Below are 25,217 nucleotides of genomic sequence, written 5' to 3'. Positions count from 1 at the left end.
AGTTATTTCAGTATTAAGCTGTCTGCCAACTTCAGCATCTGGAGGCAACAGGCAACTGCAGTCATTGTTCATGACTACTGAAAACAAGAGGGGGGGGGAGGCATAAAAACTATGTTTTGACTTGCTTTGCAATCACATTTCAGCAAATGCAATCTGCAATGCTCTGTCCGCGCAGACTGATTATCTCCATACAACCAAAGTGTCCTTGAAGGTTTGTGATCTAACTACTCAGGCTACAGACAGTAAAGCTTCCAGTAACAAAGAGCATGTTCCCCATGTTTGTTTAACACTGGCTATATTTGAAACAATTAGCCTGAAAATGTACTGGCAACCAAATAATTTAAAAAAAAGCTCTACACTCTGCTTTCAGCTGCTCCAAAGTGAATCTTTGATGCTTTTCTTAGTCATGTTTGGGTCTTTTTGGTTATTGATTACAATTACCCAGACATTTAAAGACTTAGTATACCTAAACAATCTAGGTTTTGTTTTTTACTACTACTGTCCAGTTTCCCTCCCCTCACCCCTGGTCATGGCAGATGGCTGTCCCTACCTGAGCCTGGTTGTGCTGGAGGTTTCTTCCTGTTAAAAGGAGTTTTTTCCTTCCACCTGTGGGGGGTACTGAGGAGTCTGTATGGACCCCACATGCTTGTATGTATGCCCGGCAATGTCGAGGAATGCTCCTAATGAGAAAACAAATGTGGATGATTCGGGGGATGTCTTCCCAGATCTGGATTAGGGAATCACTAAACCTCCCGAACAGTCTGAGGTGTCCCAGAGGTGTTGGATTTAGGCTGGAGGAGCGGGGTGATGAGTTAAAGACTTTCTAGGGCCCCGTCCAGCTCTCCTAGACTAACTGTCTGTCTCCTGGAATCTCCTCCATACTCTCAAGACTGCCAGGAGGTTTGCTGTGTCTCCCAACACAATGACACGTATTGATGTATGTCCGTGAAGGTTCTCAGTCATCCAGGTCATCGTAGTCTATGGAGCTTGGAAAGAAAACATCTGGACTTCTTTGAGTTGCTTGAAAGTTGCTCTGACTAAAGCTTTGTCAGAAACTACATTTCAAGCAACTCAAAGAAGTCCAGACGCTTTTCTTTGCAAACTCCTTAGACGTATTGATGTACCATCTTGGAGCAGTTTGACTACCTGTGCAACCTAATTGGGTCCAGGTGTTACCTCACGCTACCATTAGTGACACTGATGAGTTAGGGAAACAATGTCAGAGACCTCCACCTGTAAAACCATCCCTGTTTTGGGGGTTGTCTCATTGTAACCCCTTTAGCACACCTGCTTTTAATTTAATTAACACCAAAGCAGCTGAAACGGATTGACAACCTGCTCTGATATTTAACTGGCCAGATCAGTATCTTCAAAGTTTGAAATTGATGCTGCACTCCACTTTGAAGTTATCCTTTCATTCCTTTTTGAGACGTGTATGATGTTCCATTTATTTTATTTCATTGTCAGTGCTTGAGGCTCTGACTAAAGCTTTGCAGAGATGAAGATAATAATCTAAAGATCCCAGGGTTGGTAAAAGCGAAATAACCACCTGCTTCCATCCCTACTCTTAATATTTCTCCTGTGAGAAGATGCTGTAAAAAAAAAAAAAGACTAAAAGAACATCTTATCTATCGCTGCACTTCAGATCCTCACCTGACATCATCACCATCCTTTTTGACGTGCCATGTCAGAAACTACATTAACATAGACCTCTGGGTCCCAGAGCAGTTAGAGATGGTTCAGCCTAACCAGTCTCCACCATGGCATCTCACTCCAGTTTAGAGGCTTCCTCTCAAAAAACAAAAATAAAAAACCCCTTGCATCCTCCTCACCCGACACCCCTGTCAACACACGCACCCCCAACCCCACCCGTAGCGGGCCGTGAGACCCGAGTGCTATTACAGGTTCCAGTGTTGCCTAGCAACTGGCTGGCGGAATACAACTGGGGCTGAATGTGTTGGAGATTTAACACCATTTATGGGGGTGTCAGCGTGTTTAAACAGTACGTGAATGTGTCTGCATGCATTGGTGTGTCTGTTGGGGCAAAGGGAACTAGTGTCAGAGGGATGTGTGGACATGTATGAACCGTATGTAAATGTGTCACCGGTGCCCTGTTCTTCCTGTAACTTCCAGGAAATATACCGCTACTAAACTTCCTCGCAGGTGTGATCATAAGAAAGTAGATGACCAGGTGTCTGTCATCTTGATCTCTGGATATGTTCAGCTTTTACTGAGGCGGAGCACCACGTGTATTACTCTGAAAACCCTGCCCACCCAAAGAGAAAACAACTGTTGGTGTTTCAACATTAAAATCGTAATAAAAGAAGACTTTAGCTGGATAAAGGATAGCTGGAAAACATTAGATTTTACCACGTCAGTCATTATTTTTCCTAAATCTAATGAGGTGCTTTACTATATTGTCAAAGTTGGTTAGCAAAATGGCTTTAACCAAAAGACATTATCAGAAAAGAACTTTTTCTTGAAGCATTTTTAAACATTTGACTTATAAGTGACCTATTGTTTGCTGGACACATCAGGATATGACAGTTTGTCCAAATCTACCTGCTGACGTCTTCAAACCTGCATCTACTTGTATCTGTAAGGCTCTTTACTTTCTTTGTATACTACCTCACCACACAGCAGACAAAACTGGAAGGAGGTACCTACTTGCAAACTAGTGAAGAGTGATTGCAATGCTTGGGATATCAGTGTGTGCCGGACTTAACTGTTCCCCATCTTGAAAGACTGGTTTTTGATATTTTGGACCCACTCTTTACAATGTTTCTTAAAATTATCGAGTTTTGTGGTCATTCGCTTTCTTAAGGTCCCAACACAGAGTTTTAATCAAGTTGAGCATTGCACAACCTGACCTTGGGGCGAGCCTGCTGGGATGAGCGCTCCTCGGAAAATTGCAGCACTGTGTTAATGTAAACCTGAATGCTCCAGACCATCAAACTGCTAAAACATCTACATTTATAGAGGTGCTTGAGGTGCTTACACTTGCTGGTTATAAACAGCACCTAGAACATACTGAGACTCTTAATTACTATGGAAGCTTTGAGGGTATAGTTAGTTTTCCAAAGACTGCACAGACTTCAGTGAAAACTTTATTTTTCACACGATAACACATACAATTCTCATGAAGTCATGAGCAGAAAGCAGTCAGCTCAACATAACAAAAAAAAAATCAACATGCTATATTTCAGATGTTCAATATGCACAAAATTTAAACAGGACATAACGAGACTAGCTATGTAATCATTGTGGCAGTGTTATGCTAGGCTAAGCTAACTGGCAGCGAGGCTACGGACTTCATAAACAAACACCATCTCAGTTAATCAAAGAAGCAAAACGACTGCTTTAAATAACATTTCCTGTTTTAACTTTTGTTTCAACTTTCTTCCAATTCTCACATAAAACATAATTTGAACCCTTTACATCAGTTTGCCTCGGAGAGTTGTCCCGTGAGCTTTGCTGTGAAAGCACGAGTGCCCTGCTGCATAATGAAAGCTCACTCTTGAAGTTAATGTTCCTGCCATGGCTTGATGTGGTTTTCATCTAACAGAGCTAATTCAGGTATTTTTTAAGGGGTCACACTCTTGGTATAGAAAATTCAAATTGCAAAGGGCGGCTCTTCCAGATAATGTTTCCTCTTATTCTCTCATTTGTGTTGTTGCCTCAGCTGCAAATTAGGTTTATATTGTGAAATAACATTTCGGCGCCTTGAAGGCTGAGGTGTAAATGGAAAGGAGCACTGCTTGCGTAATATATAAGGCAATCTGTAAACAGAGGGGTTTCAAATGTTTTTACTGAGAATATGTTTTTATATATTTATATATTTTCACTTTATTGTATTTGTGTGATGATACACATTTGTCATTCCTCAACAAAAGAATATTTTTTCAATAAATCCTGTGTCCCGGAGGCATTCTCAAACAGGTAGATGGTGTCCCTGATGAAATCAATATCTGCACGGAGCTGGAAAAACTTCACTTTTCTGATTTGATTAGTCGGATGTTTCAGGTGTGAAGGCTTCCTTATATTTGCAATCCTTATTTTGGACATTTAGATGAAATAAAACTGTTTACATTTTCTTCAGCATTGTAAGCAGTTCATCTGATTCCCACCCCTACATTACTTTTGTCGTTCTGTCTTTTTTCTCCATTTCTTTTCTCCCCTCACTCTTTTTTTTTTGTATTCTGCTTGTATCCATCATTCAAATTCAGAAATCACTGACACTACGCTCTTGCTGATTAGATCCTAAGCTTGCCCTGTAGTTTTAAAAAAAAAAACTAATTATTTAAAAAAATTAATATGACAAAATGCCGCTTCAAAAAAACATTTTTAATTTATATTTGTCAGATTTTCAATAATTAGGACCATGTGTCATGTATGTTAGACAGCACCCTGTCAGTTCCTCAGTTTAAAATTACAGCATGTCTGAGATTCCCATATGAAATTCATCTCATCATTTGCCACTATCTAATTAAACCGTCAAATCATCTCAGCTGAGAGCCATAAAATCTGCATTAAAAAGAAAAAAAAAACTACATAAAACTGTTTTTTATTTTTTCCCAGATAAAAACTGAAGTTGGACAAATATCACAGTGAAATCTGCACTGCTGTCATTGTGAATTATTAGGTCTTACTATTTTTTAATTGTCAAGATTGAAGATTTTAGTCCTTTTTAATTTTATGACATAATTCTATTTGTGCTAAATAGATAATAAAACTGTTTTTTCTTTAGCATTTCTACTGTCCGGCGACAGCAAACCAACATCAGAGTAAAAATGTTAATTTTCCAAATGCCCTTTCAAGCCTTTCTGCATATGAATGTCTAGTTTTATAGCAACTGGCTGCACATTACCTGAGGCGGCATGTATGTACTTATGAGAGAAGAAAATAAACCAAGAGAACATGTTAAACTTTACCTTAGGCACTGCTGACACAGCAGCTTGTCAGCTTGCATTTTGTAAACAACTGTATGCAAAGTTGTGCAACTTAAATGATGTAAGGTTTTCAAAACTCAACATACTATATAGTAAGTAACATTTAATTAGAAATTTTATTTGAGGGCCTACTTTCATTGACCAAAGTACTACACAAAGTATGCCTATCTAAATATATGAATGCCATATATGCTGTAAATAGCAATTTTATTGCTTCAATAGAGTTTTGAATAGAGCACGGCTCCTTACTTTACTTTCTACTCATAGCTCTTGTGCAGCTGAAGGTGCTCTGTGTACATTTCAGAAAACTATTGTTATTAATGACACCTGTTGGCATAAAGTGTACGACATCATCTTCATCTTGTTTGCATGACCCAAAACAGCAGAATCAGCAGTCACACCAGTTTTATTTGTTCCTATTTGGAGTTTGTGTTGGAGTCTCCTGGGAGCCTGTTGTTTGTTGGCATTAGTGAATAGTGGACTCCATTTATAAGCTACTGTTAGCTAGTGTTGCTCACTGTTGACGCTAGGTGCCAAATAGAAGCACAGAGGCAAGACACTTGGGAGCATAAGCGTCACATCCTTTGGATTTTCACAGAAAATCCCACAATGTCCCACATGCTTCACACAGAAAACAGGCTGTTAGAGGCAACCAAGGGAGTCAAGGAAGGGATTCTGAAAGCTGCACAATGCATGTAATCCATACTACTTTTTAAATGAATTGGCTTTAAAAAACAATTATATGTTTAATATTTTTAAAGGCTTGGAAGTCAATTCCTGCATTCACGGAAAAAGGTGCAGTAATATATTTATTCCCTCCTGTCTTGTTCAGTTTAAGCTGCTGCAAGTCTCTTGTTTGAAAATCATAACTGAGGTACTGTTGTGTTTGTTGCATTTTACATATCTGGCATAGAGTTTTCTGTCATTCACCATCAGGCAGAAATTGTTTGAGTTGTCGTCTGCCTTGCTGGATGGGATGCAACCACCAGTTGAGAAAACATGTATTCACCGACCAGTTAGCGAGCGGTCAGGGAATAAACATTTTTCCTTAGCAACCAGATGATCACGGACCAGTCTCCATCTGTGTGACTGGGAACTTACTCTTACATTGGTACACGTTCTAAACAGCAGACAAATTCACATCAAATCATAAGTGATCACATGATTGACCTGTATGCTAGCCACTACTTGCAGATGAGCTAAAAATGCTATTTAGTCATAAATGAGTAGATGCTAAAAGGGCAAACTGGCAGATTTAATCAAATCCTTCATGTAGTCACAGTCAGGGGTTGTGAATTTGTTTCTCTTTTACCCACCTCCACTGGTTTCCTTTGGAGGTGGGCAAAGGAAACCAGTGGAGAAACATTAAACATTCATTAATGTTTAATGTTTCATAAACATTAGTGAATATGAAAATGGAAATAAACACTGGATATGTTTTTTTCATTCTCCTCTTCTAAAAATGTCTGGCTGATACATTGAGTTTTCTTTTAAAATGCTTGAATATGTGTATTAAGCCTGTGCCTGTCACCATGCAATTTATCTTTAAAATTTTGCTTAACCTCAATAGTGGCTACCAGGGACATATACACAAACAGATATTCTTACATCACCCGAGCTATGGATTCCAAATCCAAAAGAGTAAAGGTTGCAGGGGAAAATAGACAGTTTAACAGTTGATAAAAAAACTCATCAACACTCCTGGCCTAATGTGATAATAATCATTGAACTGCGTGTGGACTGCATGTAGTCAAAATTACATTAAAACTAGCGTAATTTTTAAAAGCTTCAAGGCTGCTATCTGTAGAGGAAGGCATTATCTACTTTAAAGGCTTAAACCCTTAAAAGCTTATAATTTGGGCTGGATCAGGTGACCCTAAACCCTCCCTTAGTTACGCTGCAATAGGCCTTGACTGCAAGTGGGACTTCCCATGATGCACTGAGCTTTTCTTCTTCACTGACCTCTTTAAACTTTATACACCAATACTGCATTTAATCATTAGTAATTATTAGTTTTGGGTCCTCTCCACAGTGTCTGTCCTGTCCTGTCTCAACAGATAACTGCACTTCCTGAGCCCAGTTCTGTTGGAGGTATCTTCCTGTTAAAAGGGAGTTTTTCCTTCCCACTTTTGGCAAGTGCTTGCTCATAGGGCTCTTGTGATTGGTGGGGTTTTATTTGTAATATTGAAAGGTATTTTCCTTACAATACAAATCGCCTTGAAGCGACGGATGCTGTAGATCAGTGTTATATGAAAAAAATTGAATTTAATTGTTACATAGGCTGCTTTATAGCTACTATGTTTAAGCGTAGTGCCTAAAATACTAATATGTTTCATGGATTGGTGAATTAAACAAAAACCTGGTCACCGTGGCAAACTATCACAAGACCTTTCAATTTAAGCGGAGCCACAGTTACACATTTTCATCATTACTATACATAAAAAGGAAAATATTATCATCTTATCTAATGCATCTCAGCTACATACCACAGTGATACCACAATGCAAATCTATGTGATGCCCTTAATATTAATTAGGAGGATCTGTCTTTCAATTAATTTTGACTCCTTCATGCTGGCACTTGTGAAATCAGGTTTCCAAGTAGTGTTTTACACCAAAACACAAAGTAATGGTGACAGATACCAATTTGAATGTAAGTGTCTGAGTAACGATTGAAACTCCAGTCGAGTGGTAAAAAGCCATTACTGTCCACAAAGGCTGGCTAATGGCGATAATCTTTAATACCTGCCTCTGCTCAGTAGTTTCCTCGATTCAATAAGAAAATTAGTGAGCTGAAACAGTTATGCTCATTCAAGTCATCTTTCCCAGCCTGCAGGCTTGTGTATAATACAGATCTCAGCGATAAAGATTTTTGCAGTGTCAGTTTGGATCTAATAAGTCTTAAAATTGTGTGAGCTGCTCATTTCTGGCACATAAAAGTCTCCTCTGTGCCCGTCAAAGAGATTCAGGTACGTGCTCTAATTATATCAACATAGGTGTTTGTAAACATAAATATGCACACACACTCATACAAAACACTCATGAGTACCCAGACAAACAAACATGTCGCTGTGTGGATGCCGCGGGGCTCGTAAGCACACTCATCTGCACACGTCACAGTCAGTCAGGCGCTCATGTAAACTTGTTTTCTGCCCTCCATGAGTGTTACAGCAGCTCATCTGCCAACTGAGACTGCTCGCTGAATGAGTCCACGGTCGAGCATCTCTCCACTGACTGTTTGTTACTGAACAAGACGTTTTTAACCAGAGAAAATCCCTTTCAACAAGAAAGATTCAAGATGCGTTTTATGTTTTACTTCCAAATTGTACCTGCACGAATGGAGGTCTAACATCTATGCAGAGGCTCTCTCATCTCTGGATTTAAAGCTCCATAGGGGACGAGATGGAAAAATAGAGAGGGTAACTGGGACAGCACCCAGGATAATATGCAGAGCAAAGGCACATCCTATATGCAGTAATATAGAGAGAAGCTCATTAGCATGCTCAATTCAGAGAAGCACCTGTGAGAAAACTGTGTTTTGTTTTGTTTTTTCATTAATTGTTTTACCATCGCTTGAGTGGACTCATGAAGTAAGTCTTTGGAAACTAAACTGAATATTCAGCTATTAACTGAAAGGAACCAGGCCTGTAAAGACATCTTAAGGCAGACACTTCAGTTTTGCTGGAGACCAATCAATAAAGCAGCATGGGCATTTTTAATGTGTGTCTTTTGTCTTAGCCTTGATCCGTGTGCTAATAGGTTGTGAAATTTGGCAAAATGAGTCATGTCTGCACCTGAAGCACTCTAGCGCCACCACCAGGTCGTAGTTAAGTGCATGGTTATTTGCAATACCGCTGCACTGCGTTAACCTGCTAGCAATCTAATCTGCCACTAGTTTAAGTGGTAGCAACCAGTCTGGGAATACTCACTTTGCCTTGGCAACTGGTGGTTCCCAGGCGGTCGCCAACTGGGCTCTAGGCCCGTGTGATTGAGGCCTAAGCTGACAAAGTGGTTGTGCTGGCGTATCACAGTAACATTATGATCTACCTAAAAAATAAAAAATTTAAAAATTTAAGAAAAAAAAAAAAGCTTGCCAAAGAGACTTTTAAGGAAGATGAGAAATTGCAGCATTTCACCTCAAGAGGGCATCTCAACAAAAAAATAATTGTTTTGGCTAATAACGGTTAATGTTCCCTTAAATAGAAAGCACAACTAAAGATATGTGTAGTTTATTATATTACCATTAATATCTATAATGTAATTCCATTTTGAAAAAAGTGTATTTATTGTAACATTTTTATAAAATCTGAAAAAACTCTTGTAGGCTGCCATTTTTGACATCAGATTATTGCGATGGTCTTGATTCCTAAAGCCAGACAAACGTGTTTGCTGTTAAACTTTTCGATTTGAACCTCAGTGTAAAATAATAGAGGAGGGAAACACACCAAACTGAAACTGTCCGTCAATAAAAGACCACAGAGGTGATCAGAGGTGATCAGAGGTGGCGGCTTTGTGGCAATTACTCGTCTATGCATCCAATGTTTTAATATAGCTCCCTTCCAATTTTTTATTTTTTATTTTTATTTTTTTACCATCACACACAGAGAAACATGGCCTACAAATACCTGTCTCCCACGTATCTGCTGACCAATGCACTTTTTCTTTAGTTTCCACTGAGATCAGAATCGTGACCGCTGGTTTGCTATCATCCTGGATGTTTTTCATATTTCGTAAAGCAAATTTCTGCCCGACATCCGAAGGCTTTTAGAGTCCATGTGGGAGAAAATTGTGGCACTTCGTTTGGTTTTAGCAGTCGCTTTTAACAAGCAGCATTTGTGAGCTCTTGTAGTCGATTACATGCATCAAATCCATGAAGAAAAGTGCTGACAACAAAGGATAAACACTGCTTGCATCTGTATTTTCAGAGGTGTTCATTTTAATCCTGTTACATACCGACTACGTGATAAAGTGGGAGGAAAAAATAAAATCTAATTGTGTGACGTGTGTGGCTGAATGGTATTAAACCGCTCTTATTAAAACATGATCTGCTGACATTTAATTCCTGGATTTTTTTTTTTTTAAGTAAATGTCAGCACCTCACTTTTATGAGGATTATTAATCAATTCAGCAGTTGTTGGCTCTGAATAGAGTAAAACTCCTCACCTCCCTTTGCAGACACCTTCAGTCTTCTACAAATGTGTTACTTTAATGTAATTCAAGTTTCGCACCTGGGATCAGTTACTGTGTTTCTATATTCAATTCACACTCATCCCTTTAAACAGGAACATATAGAGGTACATTTAAGTCCCAGTGTTTCTTTTCCTTTTGCACATTTATGGGCCAGTGGAACACACACTTCATCCCAGTAAGTGATGAAGAAGCAATGCAGAAGAGCGCTGTGAGAAGCTTGAGACATTTTACTTTCCAATCAGTACACAACGACCTTGCAGTCACATGTCGAAGAGCCGGATGAAAGACGACCTTGGAGAGCTTGGATTGTTTCATTTTTCTTGCCAATGCCTGCCGTCATTAATAGAAGTATGCAGTTGGGAGTTAATCCCCCTTTAATACGCTGTAGGAGTCGTGTTCTGTATGTCTCATGTTAAATATATGCTGTGTAAAAATAAATAAATGTGTGCAGTCTTGTCTATCATTCTTAGCTGTAATATGGAGGAGGCCTTCACAAATACAGAAACAGAATCTTCTGATTATTCCTGATGCTTAAAAATTGCAATATTCCTGCAATTCTTTTTACAGTTAAATCTTTTTAATTGGTAAATACTGTTTGTATTCCTTTTACTTTATTTACAATATATTACCAAATTCCCTCACCCACCCAAATCATTGAATTCAGATGTTCCAATAAAGTCTGCGGCCACAGGTGTATAAAATCAAGCACTCAGGCATGCAGACTGCTTCTACAAACATTTGAGCAAGAATGGGTCGCTCTCAGGAGCACAGTGAATTTCAGCATGTTACCTCGATAGGATGCCGCATGTTCAACAAGTCCAGTTGTGAAATTTTCTCACTACTTCAACACTACACTCAGCTGTTAAAGTGGAAACAATTGGGACTGACAGCAACTCAGCCACAAAGTGGTAGGCCACATAAAATCACACAGCAGGGTCAGCGGATGCTGAGGACCATAGTGCGCAGAGTTCGACAACTTTCTGCAGAATCAATCACTCCAAACCTTCAAAATTCATGTGGCTTTCAGATTAGCTCAAGATCAGTGCGTAGAGAGCTTCATGGAATGAGTTTCCATGGAGAGCAGCTGAGGCCAAGTCTTGCATCACCTAGTGCAATGCAAAAGTGTTGGATGAAGTGGTGTGAAGCACGCCACCACTGGACTCTAGAGCAGAGGAGACGTGTTCTCTGGAATGATGAATCATGCTTCGCTAATGGATTTGGAGTCTAATGGATTTTAAAGTCTAACTGCATTGTACCAAGTATACCCATATGGAAAAGAAATAGTAAAAACATATATGATTTACTCATGAAAGTGGCCACTTTCTCATTACTTTCATATATTTTTTTAGTAAGTATACAAAACATACAAGTTTCATTATATCATTTTTCAAGGGATCTTATATGTGTTTTCACTCTTGTATGCTTTTCATACAAGTTTCATACAAGACAGATAAAAACTTTATGAGATTTAGTCCTGTTCAGTTTAGTAGCCGTGTCCAGGTTTCCCTCTCTCTGTTCCAATATATATATATATATATATTTAAAAAAATAGATGAAGCCATCATGCACTGATCTGTGAAATCCTTTGGTAGGATATATTTGAGAATTCGGGGATTTGCCATGTTATTGTTGTGAAACCAAATGTGACAAACCAGGGGATGATCGGACTAAAAATGAGAAACACTGCATGCTCAAAACTAATATCATGCAAATAAGCCTTGAAACTAGTGACTGGGTTTATAAATTCAGTAGCATCGTTTTTTAAATCAAGGAAATAAATCATGTGATATGTTAGTTTTAATAGAAGTTTATGGGAGAGATGACCTGACTTCCTTTTTCTTAATCAGAGGAGTTTCTCGCTGGTGGCCATTACAAGTTCGGTTAGCTTCAGACTCAATCTCATTTGACTTTATTTTTATCGGCCTTAGAAAAAACCCCATAAAAGAGTAAACTAACGTTTCTTGAGTTTATTTCCTGGATTATTTGACAAAGATATCCTGGAATATTTCTAGTAAAAAACTGGAACATTTTTCATTTTAGCACAGATAAACATCAGTTATTCATTCTCCTATGAAATGTGTGTGTCAATCAGCATAATTACCATTTTAAATTAGCTCTGATCTGCTGTTTGCAGATTATGTAGGATGCACAGAAAACATAGCGAGTATGTGCCACTATAAGAAACTGAATCAAAGTATTAACGAGCACTTTTAAAACCAGGATAGGTACTTTTGCAAAGAGCGGTTACGTATGGAGTTTTTTTAATCCTTTCCCACATTAAGACGAATTTGATGACCTCCCCTGTAAACATAATTCACCTATAGCTTTGACATCTTAGTATATAAGTGAAGACACCCATTAGAATAGTTTCCAGGTTTTTTCAAGGGTATTCTGCACAAGTAGAGACCACCCTCGCTAACATCTGACACGCACACACCAGCATTTTGTTATGTAAGAAGCCAGAAATATGACAGAAACCACAAAGTTCAGAAAACAGCTTCAAGGCTAGTAGGCTTTTAAGGGGTAAAAAGATAAAAGAAGTGTCTTGTAGTACTCCATATCAATTTTCTTTTTGAATAATCACCGTGTACTGTATCAGGAACTTTATAATTGGTTAGAGAAACTATTCCTGTCAGTGTTTGTCATCAATGTGCAACAAGACCAACTGGTTTGCTGATGTCATTTGTTCTTGTCAGAGCCTTTGTGGACTCTGTTGCGGTCAGCTGTTTTCACTGAAGCACTAGCACCCGTCCCTGCCATAACTGGTGTGGAGAAAGCATGTAACGACTATGCATTTCTAATGAGGAGATTTTCTGTTCTCATAAACAGCAGGCAGGAGAGTGGAGATAAGGACTTAGAGGAGAAAGAGGGGAGGGAAGTGGAATAAATCCCAAATTTAAGGACTGAAGGGTCTTTTCACAACATCAGTAGAGTGTTGGCTTGAAATGTGTGTGCTGTGTGTGCGATTGCGTAAATGTGTGTTGCATGAAGGAGTGGGAGTCATCCTTTCTAGAGGCTGCTGTGCCAATTTTTGGCGTGCGTTCACGCGTTCACGCATGTCTGTTGCATGGCATAAATTTTATGGTGCGACCATATACGAGAGTGGGTGTGATTGTTTGCATGACAGAAAGCAAGAGAGAGATAACTTAAGGGGGAGTAAGAAGTAAGAAGTAAGAAAGAAGACATGATGAACACCACTGAACAAAGACATCAAGCAGTTTTTGAAGATTGCAACAACAACAAACAAAAAAACCCCGCCAGTACGTCTATTCATCATCCCGTGCTGTGTGACAGTTTTCTGGCTCCTCTTTTTGATAGACAATGAGTTTCAGAGAGTGGACTTAAATCTGAAAGGAAGAGACAAAGAAAGAGGGGGGCAAGTCAGATAAAAAGAGACAGAGAGAACACCAATTTTGCCCTCTCAGCTGACGCAAGGGGGAAATAGCATGTTTCCCCTTGTCCATCACAGACTCAAGAGCTACTAGCTTAATTATACAGAGCAACAGAGACTGAACAGACTGTATGTGTGTGTGTGTGGTTGTGTGTGTGGTTGAGAGAGCGACAGTTGGATTTGGATGCAGTGTATTGGCTTGGAATTAACACGAACAGAAAGATGGAAAGGTTTAATTAGATGTATTCCCCCTGAAAACTAACACAGTTTGTGTATCTGTGCGGCTGACATTATTAGGACATAATAACCAATCTCATACGCGCATAGGGAGACAAACAATTTCCTCACAAGGAAAAATTCTCAGTCTTGGGGTTAAGTTAGGGTGAAGTTAGGTGGATAACATGTTGAAAGAATATTTAAACTTTGCAGGAAAGGAAATGTGGGGGTTTTTTTCTTTACAGGACTGAAAAGATGAAAAGCACTCTCATGCTTGTGCGTCAAATACAGGGTCGGGGCATTAGCTTAAAGACTAAAAGCAGAGGGAGGACTGCTCAGTTGATTAATTTTTCCATCATGACTAATTCCTCATGTTTTTTCAAACATTAGTTTGGAAAGGCTGATGCAGTCGGTGAGCACAACTTTTACTTTTGGTCAATTTTACCAGATTTAGCTAGAAGGTACTGACCTCTCCAGCTCCGGTACATTATTTCACCTCAGTGGCATGTGGTGAATTTTGTAGAAAGGCAAGCAGAGATGATGACAGGTGAATTAAACCATGTGTGACACAGTTAATCATTAATATCTACGGGGGATTCAAAAAATATTCAGGAAAATTTAAGGTGGTGACTTAATACAACTGGATAAACTCTTTTTTTAGATATGCTATTGTGAAATTGCTGCTAACTTTACTGTTTTTTTAAAACCCAGACAACCCAGGCCCCCTCCATTATCAAGGCTTTCTGTGCTAATATGCAGGAGTTATCATTCAAGACCTTTTTCACATCACACCACACTAACTCCTCTATACATATCACACATTTTGGGCAAGGTGGTAAGTAAGAGAAAACTTATCGGTTTAAATGAACAGTTAAGCGGGCTTGTTTACTTGCTAATACTAGCTCTACAAACAGCATATAATAACTGATCTCAGAGCAGTGAAAGTAAAGCCAGGCACAGCTTGGTGACACTGGTCTAGCCCGCTGGATTATCCACAAAGCCCATGTGCAAGCAACTAGAAAAATCTGCTGGCGCGCTAAAGTCATTGTTAACGGGCATCCAGATTAAATCGCTTGCACACAGAGATTTCAATGGGATCCCAGTCAAGCAGTCAACCTGCTTCCAGAGACAATAGCCAACTGCCACAAGGTGGAAGTCATTTAAAAGACAGAATCAAGCAAGAGGCTTTATGACAGAATACTGTGTTAGATGTCAGAGACTGTTTTAATTGATGTCTCTTTTTAGCTTTTAAAGGGCAAGCACTGCTCGTCTTGCTTGCCCTGATGGAATGACACTGCTCCACCTATAGCAATAAAACGTTTTTCTTCTTTTAAAATTTGAATAATGTCATTAATTGTGGTTTTAAATCGTGCAAAGAAATTATTTTATTTTGGTTTTACAAAAATTCTTTCAATAATTCTAGAACAAAAACAAATTTTCAAACTTAAGCCATGCTTCAGCAAAATTTGCAAGTGTCATTTTAACACCAAAATGTAGATAAATGGCCAACAGTTTAAGTTAACTAAGATGAAATCATCTTAGTCACAAGGCTGTTTTTCAATCTTTTAATTTCATGCTTCTGTTTACAAAAAATCGAACAAACATCTCATTTTTAGATGTTCAATATTCAATATTAGATGTATTGTGATTAAAAGCAACCCCTCAAGAGGAAAGGAGAAGGTGAAATGTCTAATTATGGTATAATTAATAACAAATCAAATCATGTCGATCTCCTGGCTTAAGCTCACACAACTTTCCAGTATCTTCAATCAATCAAATCCTGTATAACATAAATATAAACAGCTGTGCTGTTTCAGTTAAAGGGTTAAGAACAAATTGAAAAACTGTTTTTTGCTGCTAAAGTGATTCTGTTTCTTTGTTTTTATTCCACATTAGTAAATATCCATCAGGATAATCCAATGTTGGTTTTGCTCATTGCATTAAAAAAAAGGATAATCAGCCTCACTCTCAAAGGTTGGTTTAATTCTGAAGGGGAATGTGTAGATTTCAAAGCAGTCTCCTCCTAAATGGCAAAAACAAGTGTGTGTGTGTGTGTGACAGTGGGGGGATGCAGGAGGGAGTGAGGCGAAATGGTCACATGCGTAGCAGACTGTCAAGGAATAACTTGCCCCCTGCCTCTCTCTCTTTTTCTCTCATCCTCTTGACTCCTTCCATCCTCCTCCTCTGCCTCCTCCAGCATGCCGCTCTCCTCTCTCCCCTCAGCTCCTCATTTTCATCTTAATCTGCGCTCGCTCCGTCCCTGCTCTCCCTCTCTCTCTCCAGCTCTGTCCCTACTCTCTGCTCCCCGCTCCGCCACCTGTTAGTCTCCTTCTCCTCTTCACACCAGAATCCCCTCTTCTTCCTCTTTTTCTTTTATGAGGAGTTTCACACTTACGCTATCACTGAGGTAAGACACCGTATTTATTCTTTTATTCTGAAATGCAGATAGTTTGATTCTAAAGCCAAGGCTGGAAATGTTAATTTTTCCTCTTAAATTGCACCTGCACTTCTTCTCAGATGTTTGGTTTTAGGTTTTGTTGGCCACCTTCCACTGCCGTCATTGCATGCTCACTTTGTCTGTAAGGTTCATGTGCATGTCTGCTTCTTTTTAAGGTAAAAAACTAATGCATCACAAACCAGGCAGATCATTCTGCATACAGCAGTGAGGTGCAACATGTGGCATGTGTCTGCTCTTTCACTTTTCTTTCACACCTTCCTGTCACACTCTCACTCAAGTTTTCCCGTTCCTGGCTGCCTGAAAATAACTTGGCTCTTAATTTATAAGTGCCGACTGTCACGATGGTTAGCTGTAGATGATGCTGAGTACCAAGCTCTAATGAGCAGCTACACTCTGAAAGCACAGTACTATACCATCTGCTTGTCAGCCAGCAGCTTGTTATTTAAAGGTGAATGGAGCCTGCCGCAGGGGCCCCATTGTATGTAGGACACGGGGGAAAGTAGACGAAAACCAGCCGGGAGACAGAGAAATCCTCACGCACCTACAGGTGGAATAAAGGTGTCTGTGAAAGACTAATGGAGAGATAATGAGAGATAAAGAGTGCAGGAGAAGAAAGGGGAGGTGAGAAGACAGAGGTTGAAGAAGAGAGCTCCCATGCCTGTGATATGACTCTAATTTAAAGTGAAGGAGCTAAAAGGGGAGGAGGGGAGATTGCATGTTGCGCAAAAATATTTCTGACCGCCAGACTGTGGCAGCGTCGCTCCCCCCCCCTTTTGAAGCTGGAAACCTATGTAACCTCATGAACATAAGTACAAGGGGGCCGTGCATAAAATACTCTACTGTATATGGTTGCATAACTAATAGATGTAGGGATAGTGTGTGTAGCTGCAGGGAACCAGTGGCACATTATCCTGCAGCATATAGGAATTATGCAAAGTAGTGCTTCAGCACATAAAAACCTGTAAAGTGTAACGCTGAAATCGGCATCTTATTATCTTGCGCGCGTGCAGCCAGACTTCTCAGCAACAAGATGACGAGGAAACGAGAAGATGAGAGAGATTCCAGCTGGCAGCGTGAGAGCGATCAGTCCTGAGCTCCCTGAGAGCTCCTGCTTCCCAGAGAGCTGCGAGCCACCGGGCCTCTAGGGTGTACGTGTGCTGCTGTTGATGCCTGTGGTGCTGGTAGTGCTCAGGCTGCTCCAGCTTACAGCCACATCTGCCAAAAACAGGGGGTGGGGGGGACTGACTGCACACATTATATCAGCCAATACCCTCCAACAAGCTGCTGGGTGTGTGTGTGTTTGTGTGTAATTTTAGGGGAATTAATAACTCATAGAACTATATTTACATGTGTGATTGCAGATGTGCATGCTGATATGGCACAGTGTGTGTGTGTGTGTGTGTGTGTGTGTGTGTGTGTGTGTGTGTGTGTGTGTGTGTGTGTGTGTGTGTGTGCTTTCCTGGCTTATTTTTTCTTATAAGAACTTCTGAATTAATCCATCAATAAATTTTAGTCAATCAACATCTCAGAGCTCACTGACTCGTTTTCACCTTCCTCTTAATATCAAGCAATCCACCTCTTAAGTTCATTTTCACCCGTGGGCGGCTTCTGTTTTGTTTATTTTATTGTCGGGCAGAAGTGATTTATTGCTTTGTTTTCTCTCTAAATGATTTACCTCTGACTCTGCGTGCAACAAGTCTAGGATATCTCTGCTCTGCTTAATTGAACAGTAAAACAGAGCGGCGGCGCTTTTCCGTGTTTTTCAGGATTTCTGATGTCATTAAATGTGCTCTTGTGGCACCAAAAACATGACAGCTGCTGGTTTATAAAAGGCAAGATGTCCATCATTTCCCATCCCAGAGCCAGAAGTCTGTCAAAGTCCTTTCAGTCAAATGAGTCAGGGAAGTTTGCAGCATGGCACACTGCGGCGTGCTTCAACAGTTTGTTTCAACGCCGGCCAAGAAAGAGCTGGATTATCTGTGGTGTATATTACCCGCTGTTGCGCTCACAGCGGTGAGACCAGATTGTGTATGACGAGTGACCCTCGGTGCCCGCAATTCTACTCAAGGTCAACGGTCAGAGGCAACAAATTTAGAGCCACTGACAGCCAGGGGAGTTGTTGGTCATAATGATGGAGTCCTGATGAGAGAAGTCTCGGAAATGGATCTGTTTACTAGTTTGACCCCCAAAACAGCCTGCAGCCATTAACCTAGCATAAAGAGTGGTAGCTGGAAAACAACTAGTCTGATTCTGTTCAAGTGTAAAGCAGGGTGTGGTTTTACCGGAAGGGTACAAAAATGTTCTGACTTTGTGGGGTTTTGGTGGCTACTTTCACACTGATTTCGACCTTTGGTTATAGTCGGCTAGCCTTTTACTACAGTTCAAGTGTAACCGCCTGCTTGCTGTAGCTACATTTTTGCTCACCCGTGAGTGTCCTTTTCAAAATCTTGTCAACAATAAATACATGGTTAGTGACTCCGGTAATATGGACACAACAGGCTCGTCTAAAATTCAACATCCCCACTTCTCCGCCATGTTTGTTGGTGGCATGTGATGTGACCCAGTGGAGCGTTTCTGTCACCGCCGTCTTGGTGATTTAGAACCAGATGTCACAAGCGAGAAGCAGATCTGGCTGTGAACCCACATACTCATCGGCTAACTACTTATCAAAAACACGTTTCAATGAGTACACTGTAGGTCAACTGTATTATCGGGGCTATCCGGTTGTTCAGTGATGACGCGACGAATCCTACTTCCGGGTCTAAAGTAGTCTGCGTTTAATATGGCTTTTGTGTTGTTAACATGTTTAATGTTATGTATTTTCTTCTATTTGATCTCAAAAAGCTCCTAAAACAGTCAGTGATCCCTGTTGACCTCCCTCTGCTTTTATTACCACTAATCATTTATTTAAACTCAGTTTTTAAAACCTTAGGATGTAACTACAGCCCAGCCCATGCAGCAGTATATGACTGACTAACCTCGTATTGTGGATGGATTATCTCAGTTGTTCTCCTGGCTGAAGTTTGGTCCTTTTACAGCATCCTGCCATGCGATTACATTTGTTCCTGACCAACGAGAACACTCACAGTAACTTTTATCGAGTGGAAAAAAAGTTAGCTTGTTTATATTATGCTAACATAGCTGTGTCGCTAGCGGTCACGTAGCACATCATTATATACCAGCTAGCCCAACTTCAGTAACCCTACAAACGTCACTGCTGTTTAGTTTTCTGTCTTCATTTATGCTGGAAGTGATAGCAGAGCTGTACGTTTTAATTTGTTTCCAAAACCCCGCAGTCAGGACGTGCTATATTGTATTTAGATAGAAGCTAGCGAGCTAACTTCCTGCTAACTTCTAACTCCGTTAAATGTCATAAATTCCGTTTTCATGGATGCCTGGATGTTAAACTCAATTGTTACACCTGGTAGAGCAGAACGCTGATCATTTTATTAAAGATGAAAGACTTTAGATAGTTTTTCAACTCTCAGTAATGCCATAGTGATCGTTTGATATATGGACCTGCAGCGGAGTTTAGGCCCAGACACGGCTAGTGACGTCAGACTGAACAATCGGATTGTGAGCTGCAGCTGGAGCCCCCTGGTGGGCTGTGGAGGCACTGCAGGTACATGTTTGAAGTAGGTAGGTATATAAATGTATTTATCCATCCATTCGCTTCCGCTTATCCTTTTTCAGGGGAGAACATGCAAACTCCACACAGAAAGACCCTGGACTGATGGTGGAATTGAACTCAAGACCTTCTTGCTGTGCGGAAACAGTGCTAACCACCGTGCCACCGTGCTGCCTTATGTATTTCTTTATATAAAATGTGAATTAAAACTGTTAGTAGGTGGTGGTCAGTTTGTGATATTACTCATTACACTGACCTAAATATACGAGACTGATTGAAGTTTGTCTCAGAGTGGCATGTGGGTCGTACACAGACCTTAACACTAAGGTAGCATTAGCAATTTATAACCAACTGCCTGTGCTGTCTATGTTTTTTGCATAAAATTTTCAATACAACACTTTCTTTTGCATTTTTTTAGTAAAAAAATATAAGATTGGGTGAGGCCCACGAGATTTTCACTAAAATGTACAAACTGACTTAATATTTCATTCGGAATAACCCCAAAATAATTAACTGAGCCCATAAACTTTTCAGCAAAGGGTTTACACAGGTGGACACGGCGTGAGGGCCATGTCCACAAAGATTTCTATACAACTAGATATCATTTTGCAACCACAGCTCCACTTTTCTGACCCAGAAGCTGCGTCCAATTTTTCATACTGTCTGCAGTTCGTGACATGTAATTTCAGACCCTTTTAATAGTTCTCTGGTGAAACCATTTGAAAGCAGTAAGCTTATTGAATATACTGACCTTATCCAAGTAGTTTTCTATGTTACATAACTAGTAATTTCACAGAGAAAGGAGGGCTTCGTGGCAATGTGTCTATATTCAGTCGAGTCCTTTGAATTTGATACAAAATCTGATGCAAGACCTTCACTAAAAATTTGTGTTATAGAAGACTGGCATCTGCTCTTTAGAAGGGATGAATGTAAAGAGGTGTACTGTCTGAATTAATAATTAAAATGCCTCTATTCTCATGTTTAACCTTAAAGAAACTCTGATGTTTTTATAGGCTATTAGAGGTAACCGGGAGAGATGAAGACAGTCTCGCTTTTTACTTTTCATCCAATAAGACGTTGAAAATGAGCTTAAAATAAGAATTTATTACATGAAAAATACTTAAACAGAACACCAAGCTTTCCCTGTCTGAATTCTCATTTTTATGTTTCTAAATCTCGCTGAACTCGGCGTGCACGGCAAACACGGAGTAAGTGCAAATATTAACTTCTCAGTTCCAATCGATTAATGCAGAGAAAGCAGCGATGGGAGTCCAGGGGGGGATTTTCAGTTCGCTGCAGAGGACAGAATGGCCCCTCAAGCCCTGCTGAGAAAACAAAAGCTATGAGATATTTGTCCACCCCCTCTTTTTTTTATTTTGGGAAAAGAGCAGACACATCAGCCTCGTGGTCAGCTCCACTCCTTGGAACCACAACACTATATAATCATCAGGAATCTTCTCTCCATCTCAGCCTGTAAAGATTTATGTAATTACCTTTGTGTCTGCAGAGCATTCTGAAAAGCTTTTTATAGATAAGATGCATGCTCAGACACTCTCACACACACTGCTGTTTCATTGAGGATGATTAGGATATGGAGGAGACCCCCGTTGTCCATTATCTTTTATCCTCTCTGATAGGGTTGGGTTTATTCAGATCTGCTTAATTGAAATGCAAATGTATGCACATCTTAAATGTAATGTCATCTTTTAAAACTGTTCCAGTTACACTAGAAAGATTTTCACCAGGAAAGCACTGTGAGGAAAAAACATCCTTAGATATGTTCTTGAAAATGAAAATCCTAGAGGAGCAGAGACTGTTTGTAATCAAACACCTCACTGAGCTCAGTGCTGAGGAAAAGAAAAGGCCCGTCTTCACTCTTTCTACACTGGTAAGCAATTCAAAATTGTGTGCATACACTAATGTGATATTCTCCTTTCCAGCCCTATGACTGTGCGAAAAGGAAAACGTTTGGGCATCACCATCCAGGAGCACATGGCCATTGATGTCTGCCCAGGCCCCATACGCCCCATTCGTCAAATCTCTGCCTACTTCCCTCGCCTCTCGCCCACTTCCTCCTTCTCCGAGCCACTCTCGCCCAATCAGGTGGCGGCGCCCACAACGCTCAGCCCTGGCAGCACAGGTCAAGCTGGAGGGCCCATGGGAGGAGGAGGGGCGAGCAGTGGCCTTTTGTCGCCACAGTTACCGGGAGCGGCGGGGGGAGGGGGCTCCCTGTCAGCCATGAGCAGCATGGACACCTCCATTGAGATCGACAGCTGTGACAGCGATGATAACAGTGAGTCACCTGGAAGTCTCATTGAAGCAACCTAATCTAAGAGCAAATAAAATTAAGTCAGCGCACATCTGGTTTACTGCGGATCATTTCACCGCTTGAAATATTGAAAGAACTTTGCACTGCAGCAAGTGCTCCATGCATAGTCTGCAAAAGGACTCCAACTTTATTGTAAGAAAAAAAAAGCAACTTTCCTTATCAGATTACCTCAGAATATATCAAAGTTTACTAATCTGGCTTTTTAAAGCTACAGTTCCCCGGTGAATTCAGTAGTTTGAGACCACAACATGACCAAAATTATGCTGGACATCTGCAATGAACTTGCAATTTCATTGTCATGCAATCGCTCACAGTCAGTTGCCATCTTCAGGGCAACCTTTGTACATCAGGTTGGCTATAAAATAGCAATTTTGTTTGCAATTAACTGCAATAAATTGGCTAAATCGGTAGATTCACATAAACTACAAGCATTCAGAGTCCAGCCAGAACCTCAAAGATCTGAAATTCACAAATTCCTGCTTTAATATTGAGGTACAGTCTGCAGGACAATGATTTAATTGCTGAACGACATAGGTGCTTGACAACCTTGTTTTTATATAAGAAAGTAACCAGAACACAGCTATTTGGCAGAGAGTCCCAAGGTTTTTAATCACCACGTTGCCTGGTGGAAGGCAGCCTTGCAGGCTGAGGGTGTTGCACAATAAACCTCTGACGAACCAGCTGGTCGCTGCAGCTACTTGTAGTGAGTCCATAAATATTAAAAAATTCAATTCTGTCACCAAGAAACCTCTCAGTTTTCTTAGTTGCAAGGAGGCTGTGGTCTTATTTTTACTAAAAGCGTGCAGAGCGATGTGCTTTTTGTTCTCCATCTTCAGGACCATGTAGTTTTAGAGGAATATAAGCGTCTCATGTAAATGCAGTGGGATTCTCTGTGCAAGTCCCAATAAATTCCCCTTTACACCTTTCCTTGACCTATTGGGGTGGGAAGCAATTAAATACAAGGATAAAGGTTTAGAAAGCATCAAAAACAGGAACTAAAACAACACAAGAAAACCTTCAGAACAAAACAGAAAATACCAGAAACTACAAATACACAGAGTCATGAAAAGTAAGACTGTAAATCTAACAGGGACCTCGGAGACCACCAGAAGAAAAATACCACCAAGGATAAAAAAGGACAGATCGTTTAATAAACATGTACCAAGACTTGAGTATAAAGTTTTGTAGAAGTTTCCGGGTACTACATTAGAGGTCAACCTCTACACGGGAATAGCATTACAAAGGATGAATGAAAGACATGTCATTCAGTTTAAGAGTTGCTAGGAGATGGGTTTTTATGTGTTTTTGGGTAGAAGCAGTGTAGGTTGTTTCCATGCTTTATGCTGAGGTCAGCCACCCAGCTGCTGTCTGCAGTACATGCACTGCAGTTTCAATCTTTCTCTATCAACTCCCAACAAGAAGGGAAATATTTTATGTATTCCTTTCAAACAAAGAAAAGATGTTTTCATAAAAGTCTGAGCGAATTCAATTTCTCCTTCTCATCTGCTGTTTGTGTTTCTCCCTGCCATCATTCTCCATCTGTTTTGCAGATAATAAAGTCATCAGCTCAAAAGCAATTACCAAAGTAAATGGCGCAGATTTGTGTGTGTGTGTGTGTGTGTGACTTTTTATTAACTGCCTTCCAGCCTCTTTGGGGACGCTAGAGTTTGACCTACTGTACGAGAAAGCCACCAGCTCCCTGCACTGCACAGTCCTCAGAGCAAAGGTAAATCCCGAACTCGGAAAACTCCATTAGAGCCACTGCAGCTGAACCAAGATACAACTCAACAGCATGTGTTTTTTGTTCTACTGATTAAAAAAAGAAGAAGAAGAAAGAACCCTTCAAGTCTTAGTCTGTTAGTCGTTTTAAATGTTGAACATTTGTACTGCGATCTTCTTTTGTACATGGCTTGTATCTTTTCTGAAAAGGGTCTAAAGCCGATGGATTTCAATGGTCTGGCCGATCCCTACGTCAAGCTGCATCTGCTCCCAGGCGCCTGCAAGGTCTGATTTTCTTATCAGAACAGAGTTTTTGTCCCTAAATGAAAGATGCCTTCAGTATCGTGTCACAAGGACTCTGAAGTGCAGATTTAATTCATGTTGCATTTTTTAGCGTTATGCAATGAAAACTAAAGTGCAGACCAATAAATTGGCAATGAGGCAAAATGACCTTGTAGATTGTAGGAACTGAACTTGTTTTCCTCGCGGAGGTTGTTTTCCGTTTGTCTCTCCTCGACAAAGCCTGGCATTAAATTGATGTGTTCTTCTCTCTGCCCATCACTTACAGGCCAATAAACTGAAGACCAAGACTGTTCGCAACACGCTGAATCCCATGTGGAACGAGACGCTCACCTACTGTGGAATCACCGAGGAAGACATGTACCGCAAAACACTCCGGTAAATGTTTGCTCTAGGAAAGGCTATTTCTGTCCTCTTCATGCCCTGCCTTTCTGTTTATCATTTCCCATCGCAAAGCTGACCCGTGCTTTACAAAGGATTTTCTTATCATCGTCTCAATCACAGCTCCTGGTTTTATTTGCCTTTCTCCATTTTGCCATGTTGCTCCTCTCTGTTTCCATCTCCACTGAGATCCTCTTCACCTTTGTTCCTCCCCATCCTCACACTCTCCTGTCCACCAGGATCAGAAAAGATCTCCCCTCACTCGTTCTGAACCACTCCTTTCTCTTTGTCTCTCATTCAATCTGGCTCCTTGCTTTCTCTCTATCCAAGTTGCAGTGACAGATTGAGGTCAGACTGAGCTCCGCGGGGTGTTTTAATTTCATTGACCCCCCTCTAGAGGTGACGAAAGCTGCGAATTGTTTCTGCCTGTGACTAAAACTTTGCCGTGGCACACATGGGAGTGGGATTTAAATAGGATCGACGGATGATCTCTCCAGGGAAATTAGAGAATCTGGCAGTGTTAATTCAGCAGAGACATGTAAAGATCAGGAGATGGGAAGTTGAACTTAGGTAAACATGGAAACATGTCACCATCGATCTGTGAAATACAGTGTCTTTAAAATTGACAAACTTCTGAGAGCACGAGATTCAAAGGAT

The 25,217-nt window shown here is 40.4% G+C and overlaps 1 protein-coding gene across 3 annotated transcripts in view; it reads left to right on the top strand.

Annotated features, from left to right (window-relative positions):
- The window catches only part of LOC113019326 (double C2-like domain-containing protein alpha), a 48,866-nt gene that overhangs the window by 1,428 nt on the left and 22,221 nt on the right, over window positions 1-25,217 (top strand). Inside the window, exons 1-5 of one of the 3 annotated variants that reach the window (XM_026162946.1) lie at window positions 15,923-16,152; window positions 21,772-22,124; window positions 23,807-23,886; window positions 24,090-24,164; window positions 24,448-24,557. In XM_026162946.1, coding sequence (XP_026018731.1) covers window positions 16,121-16,152; window positions 21,772-22,124; window positions 23,807-23,886; window positions 24,090-24,164; window positions 24,448-24,557 — 650 coding nt within the window. In that variant the 5' untranslated portion in view covers window positions 15,923-16,120. Of the gene's footprint in view, window positions 1-15,922; window positions 16,153-19,733; window positions 19,826-21,771; window positions 22,125-23,806; window positions 23,887-24,089; window positions 24,165-24,447; window positions 24,558-25,217 lie in introns of those variants that run through there. The other 2 variants (XM_026162947.1, XM_026162948.1) reach the window with 2 other exon arrangements.

This window comes from Astatotilapia calliptera, chromosome 3, assembly GCF_900246225.1.
Source record: "Astatotilapia calliptera chromosome 3, fAstCal1.2, whole genome shotgun sequence".
Classification (NCBI taxonomy): domain Eukaryota; kingdom Metazoa; phylum Chordata; class Actinopteri; order Cichliformes; family Cichlidae; genus Astatotilapia; species Astatotilapia calliptera.
This window is presented reverse-complemented; position numbering and strand designations above follow the sequence as displayed.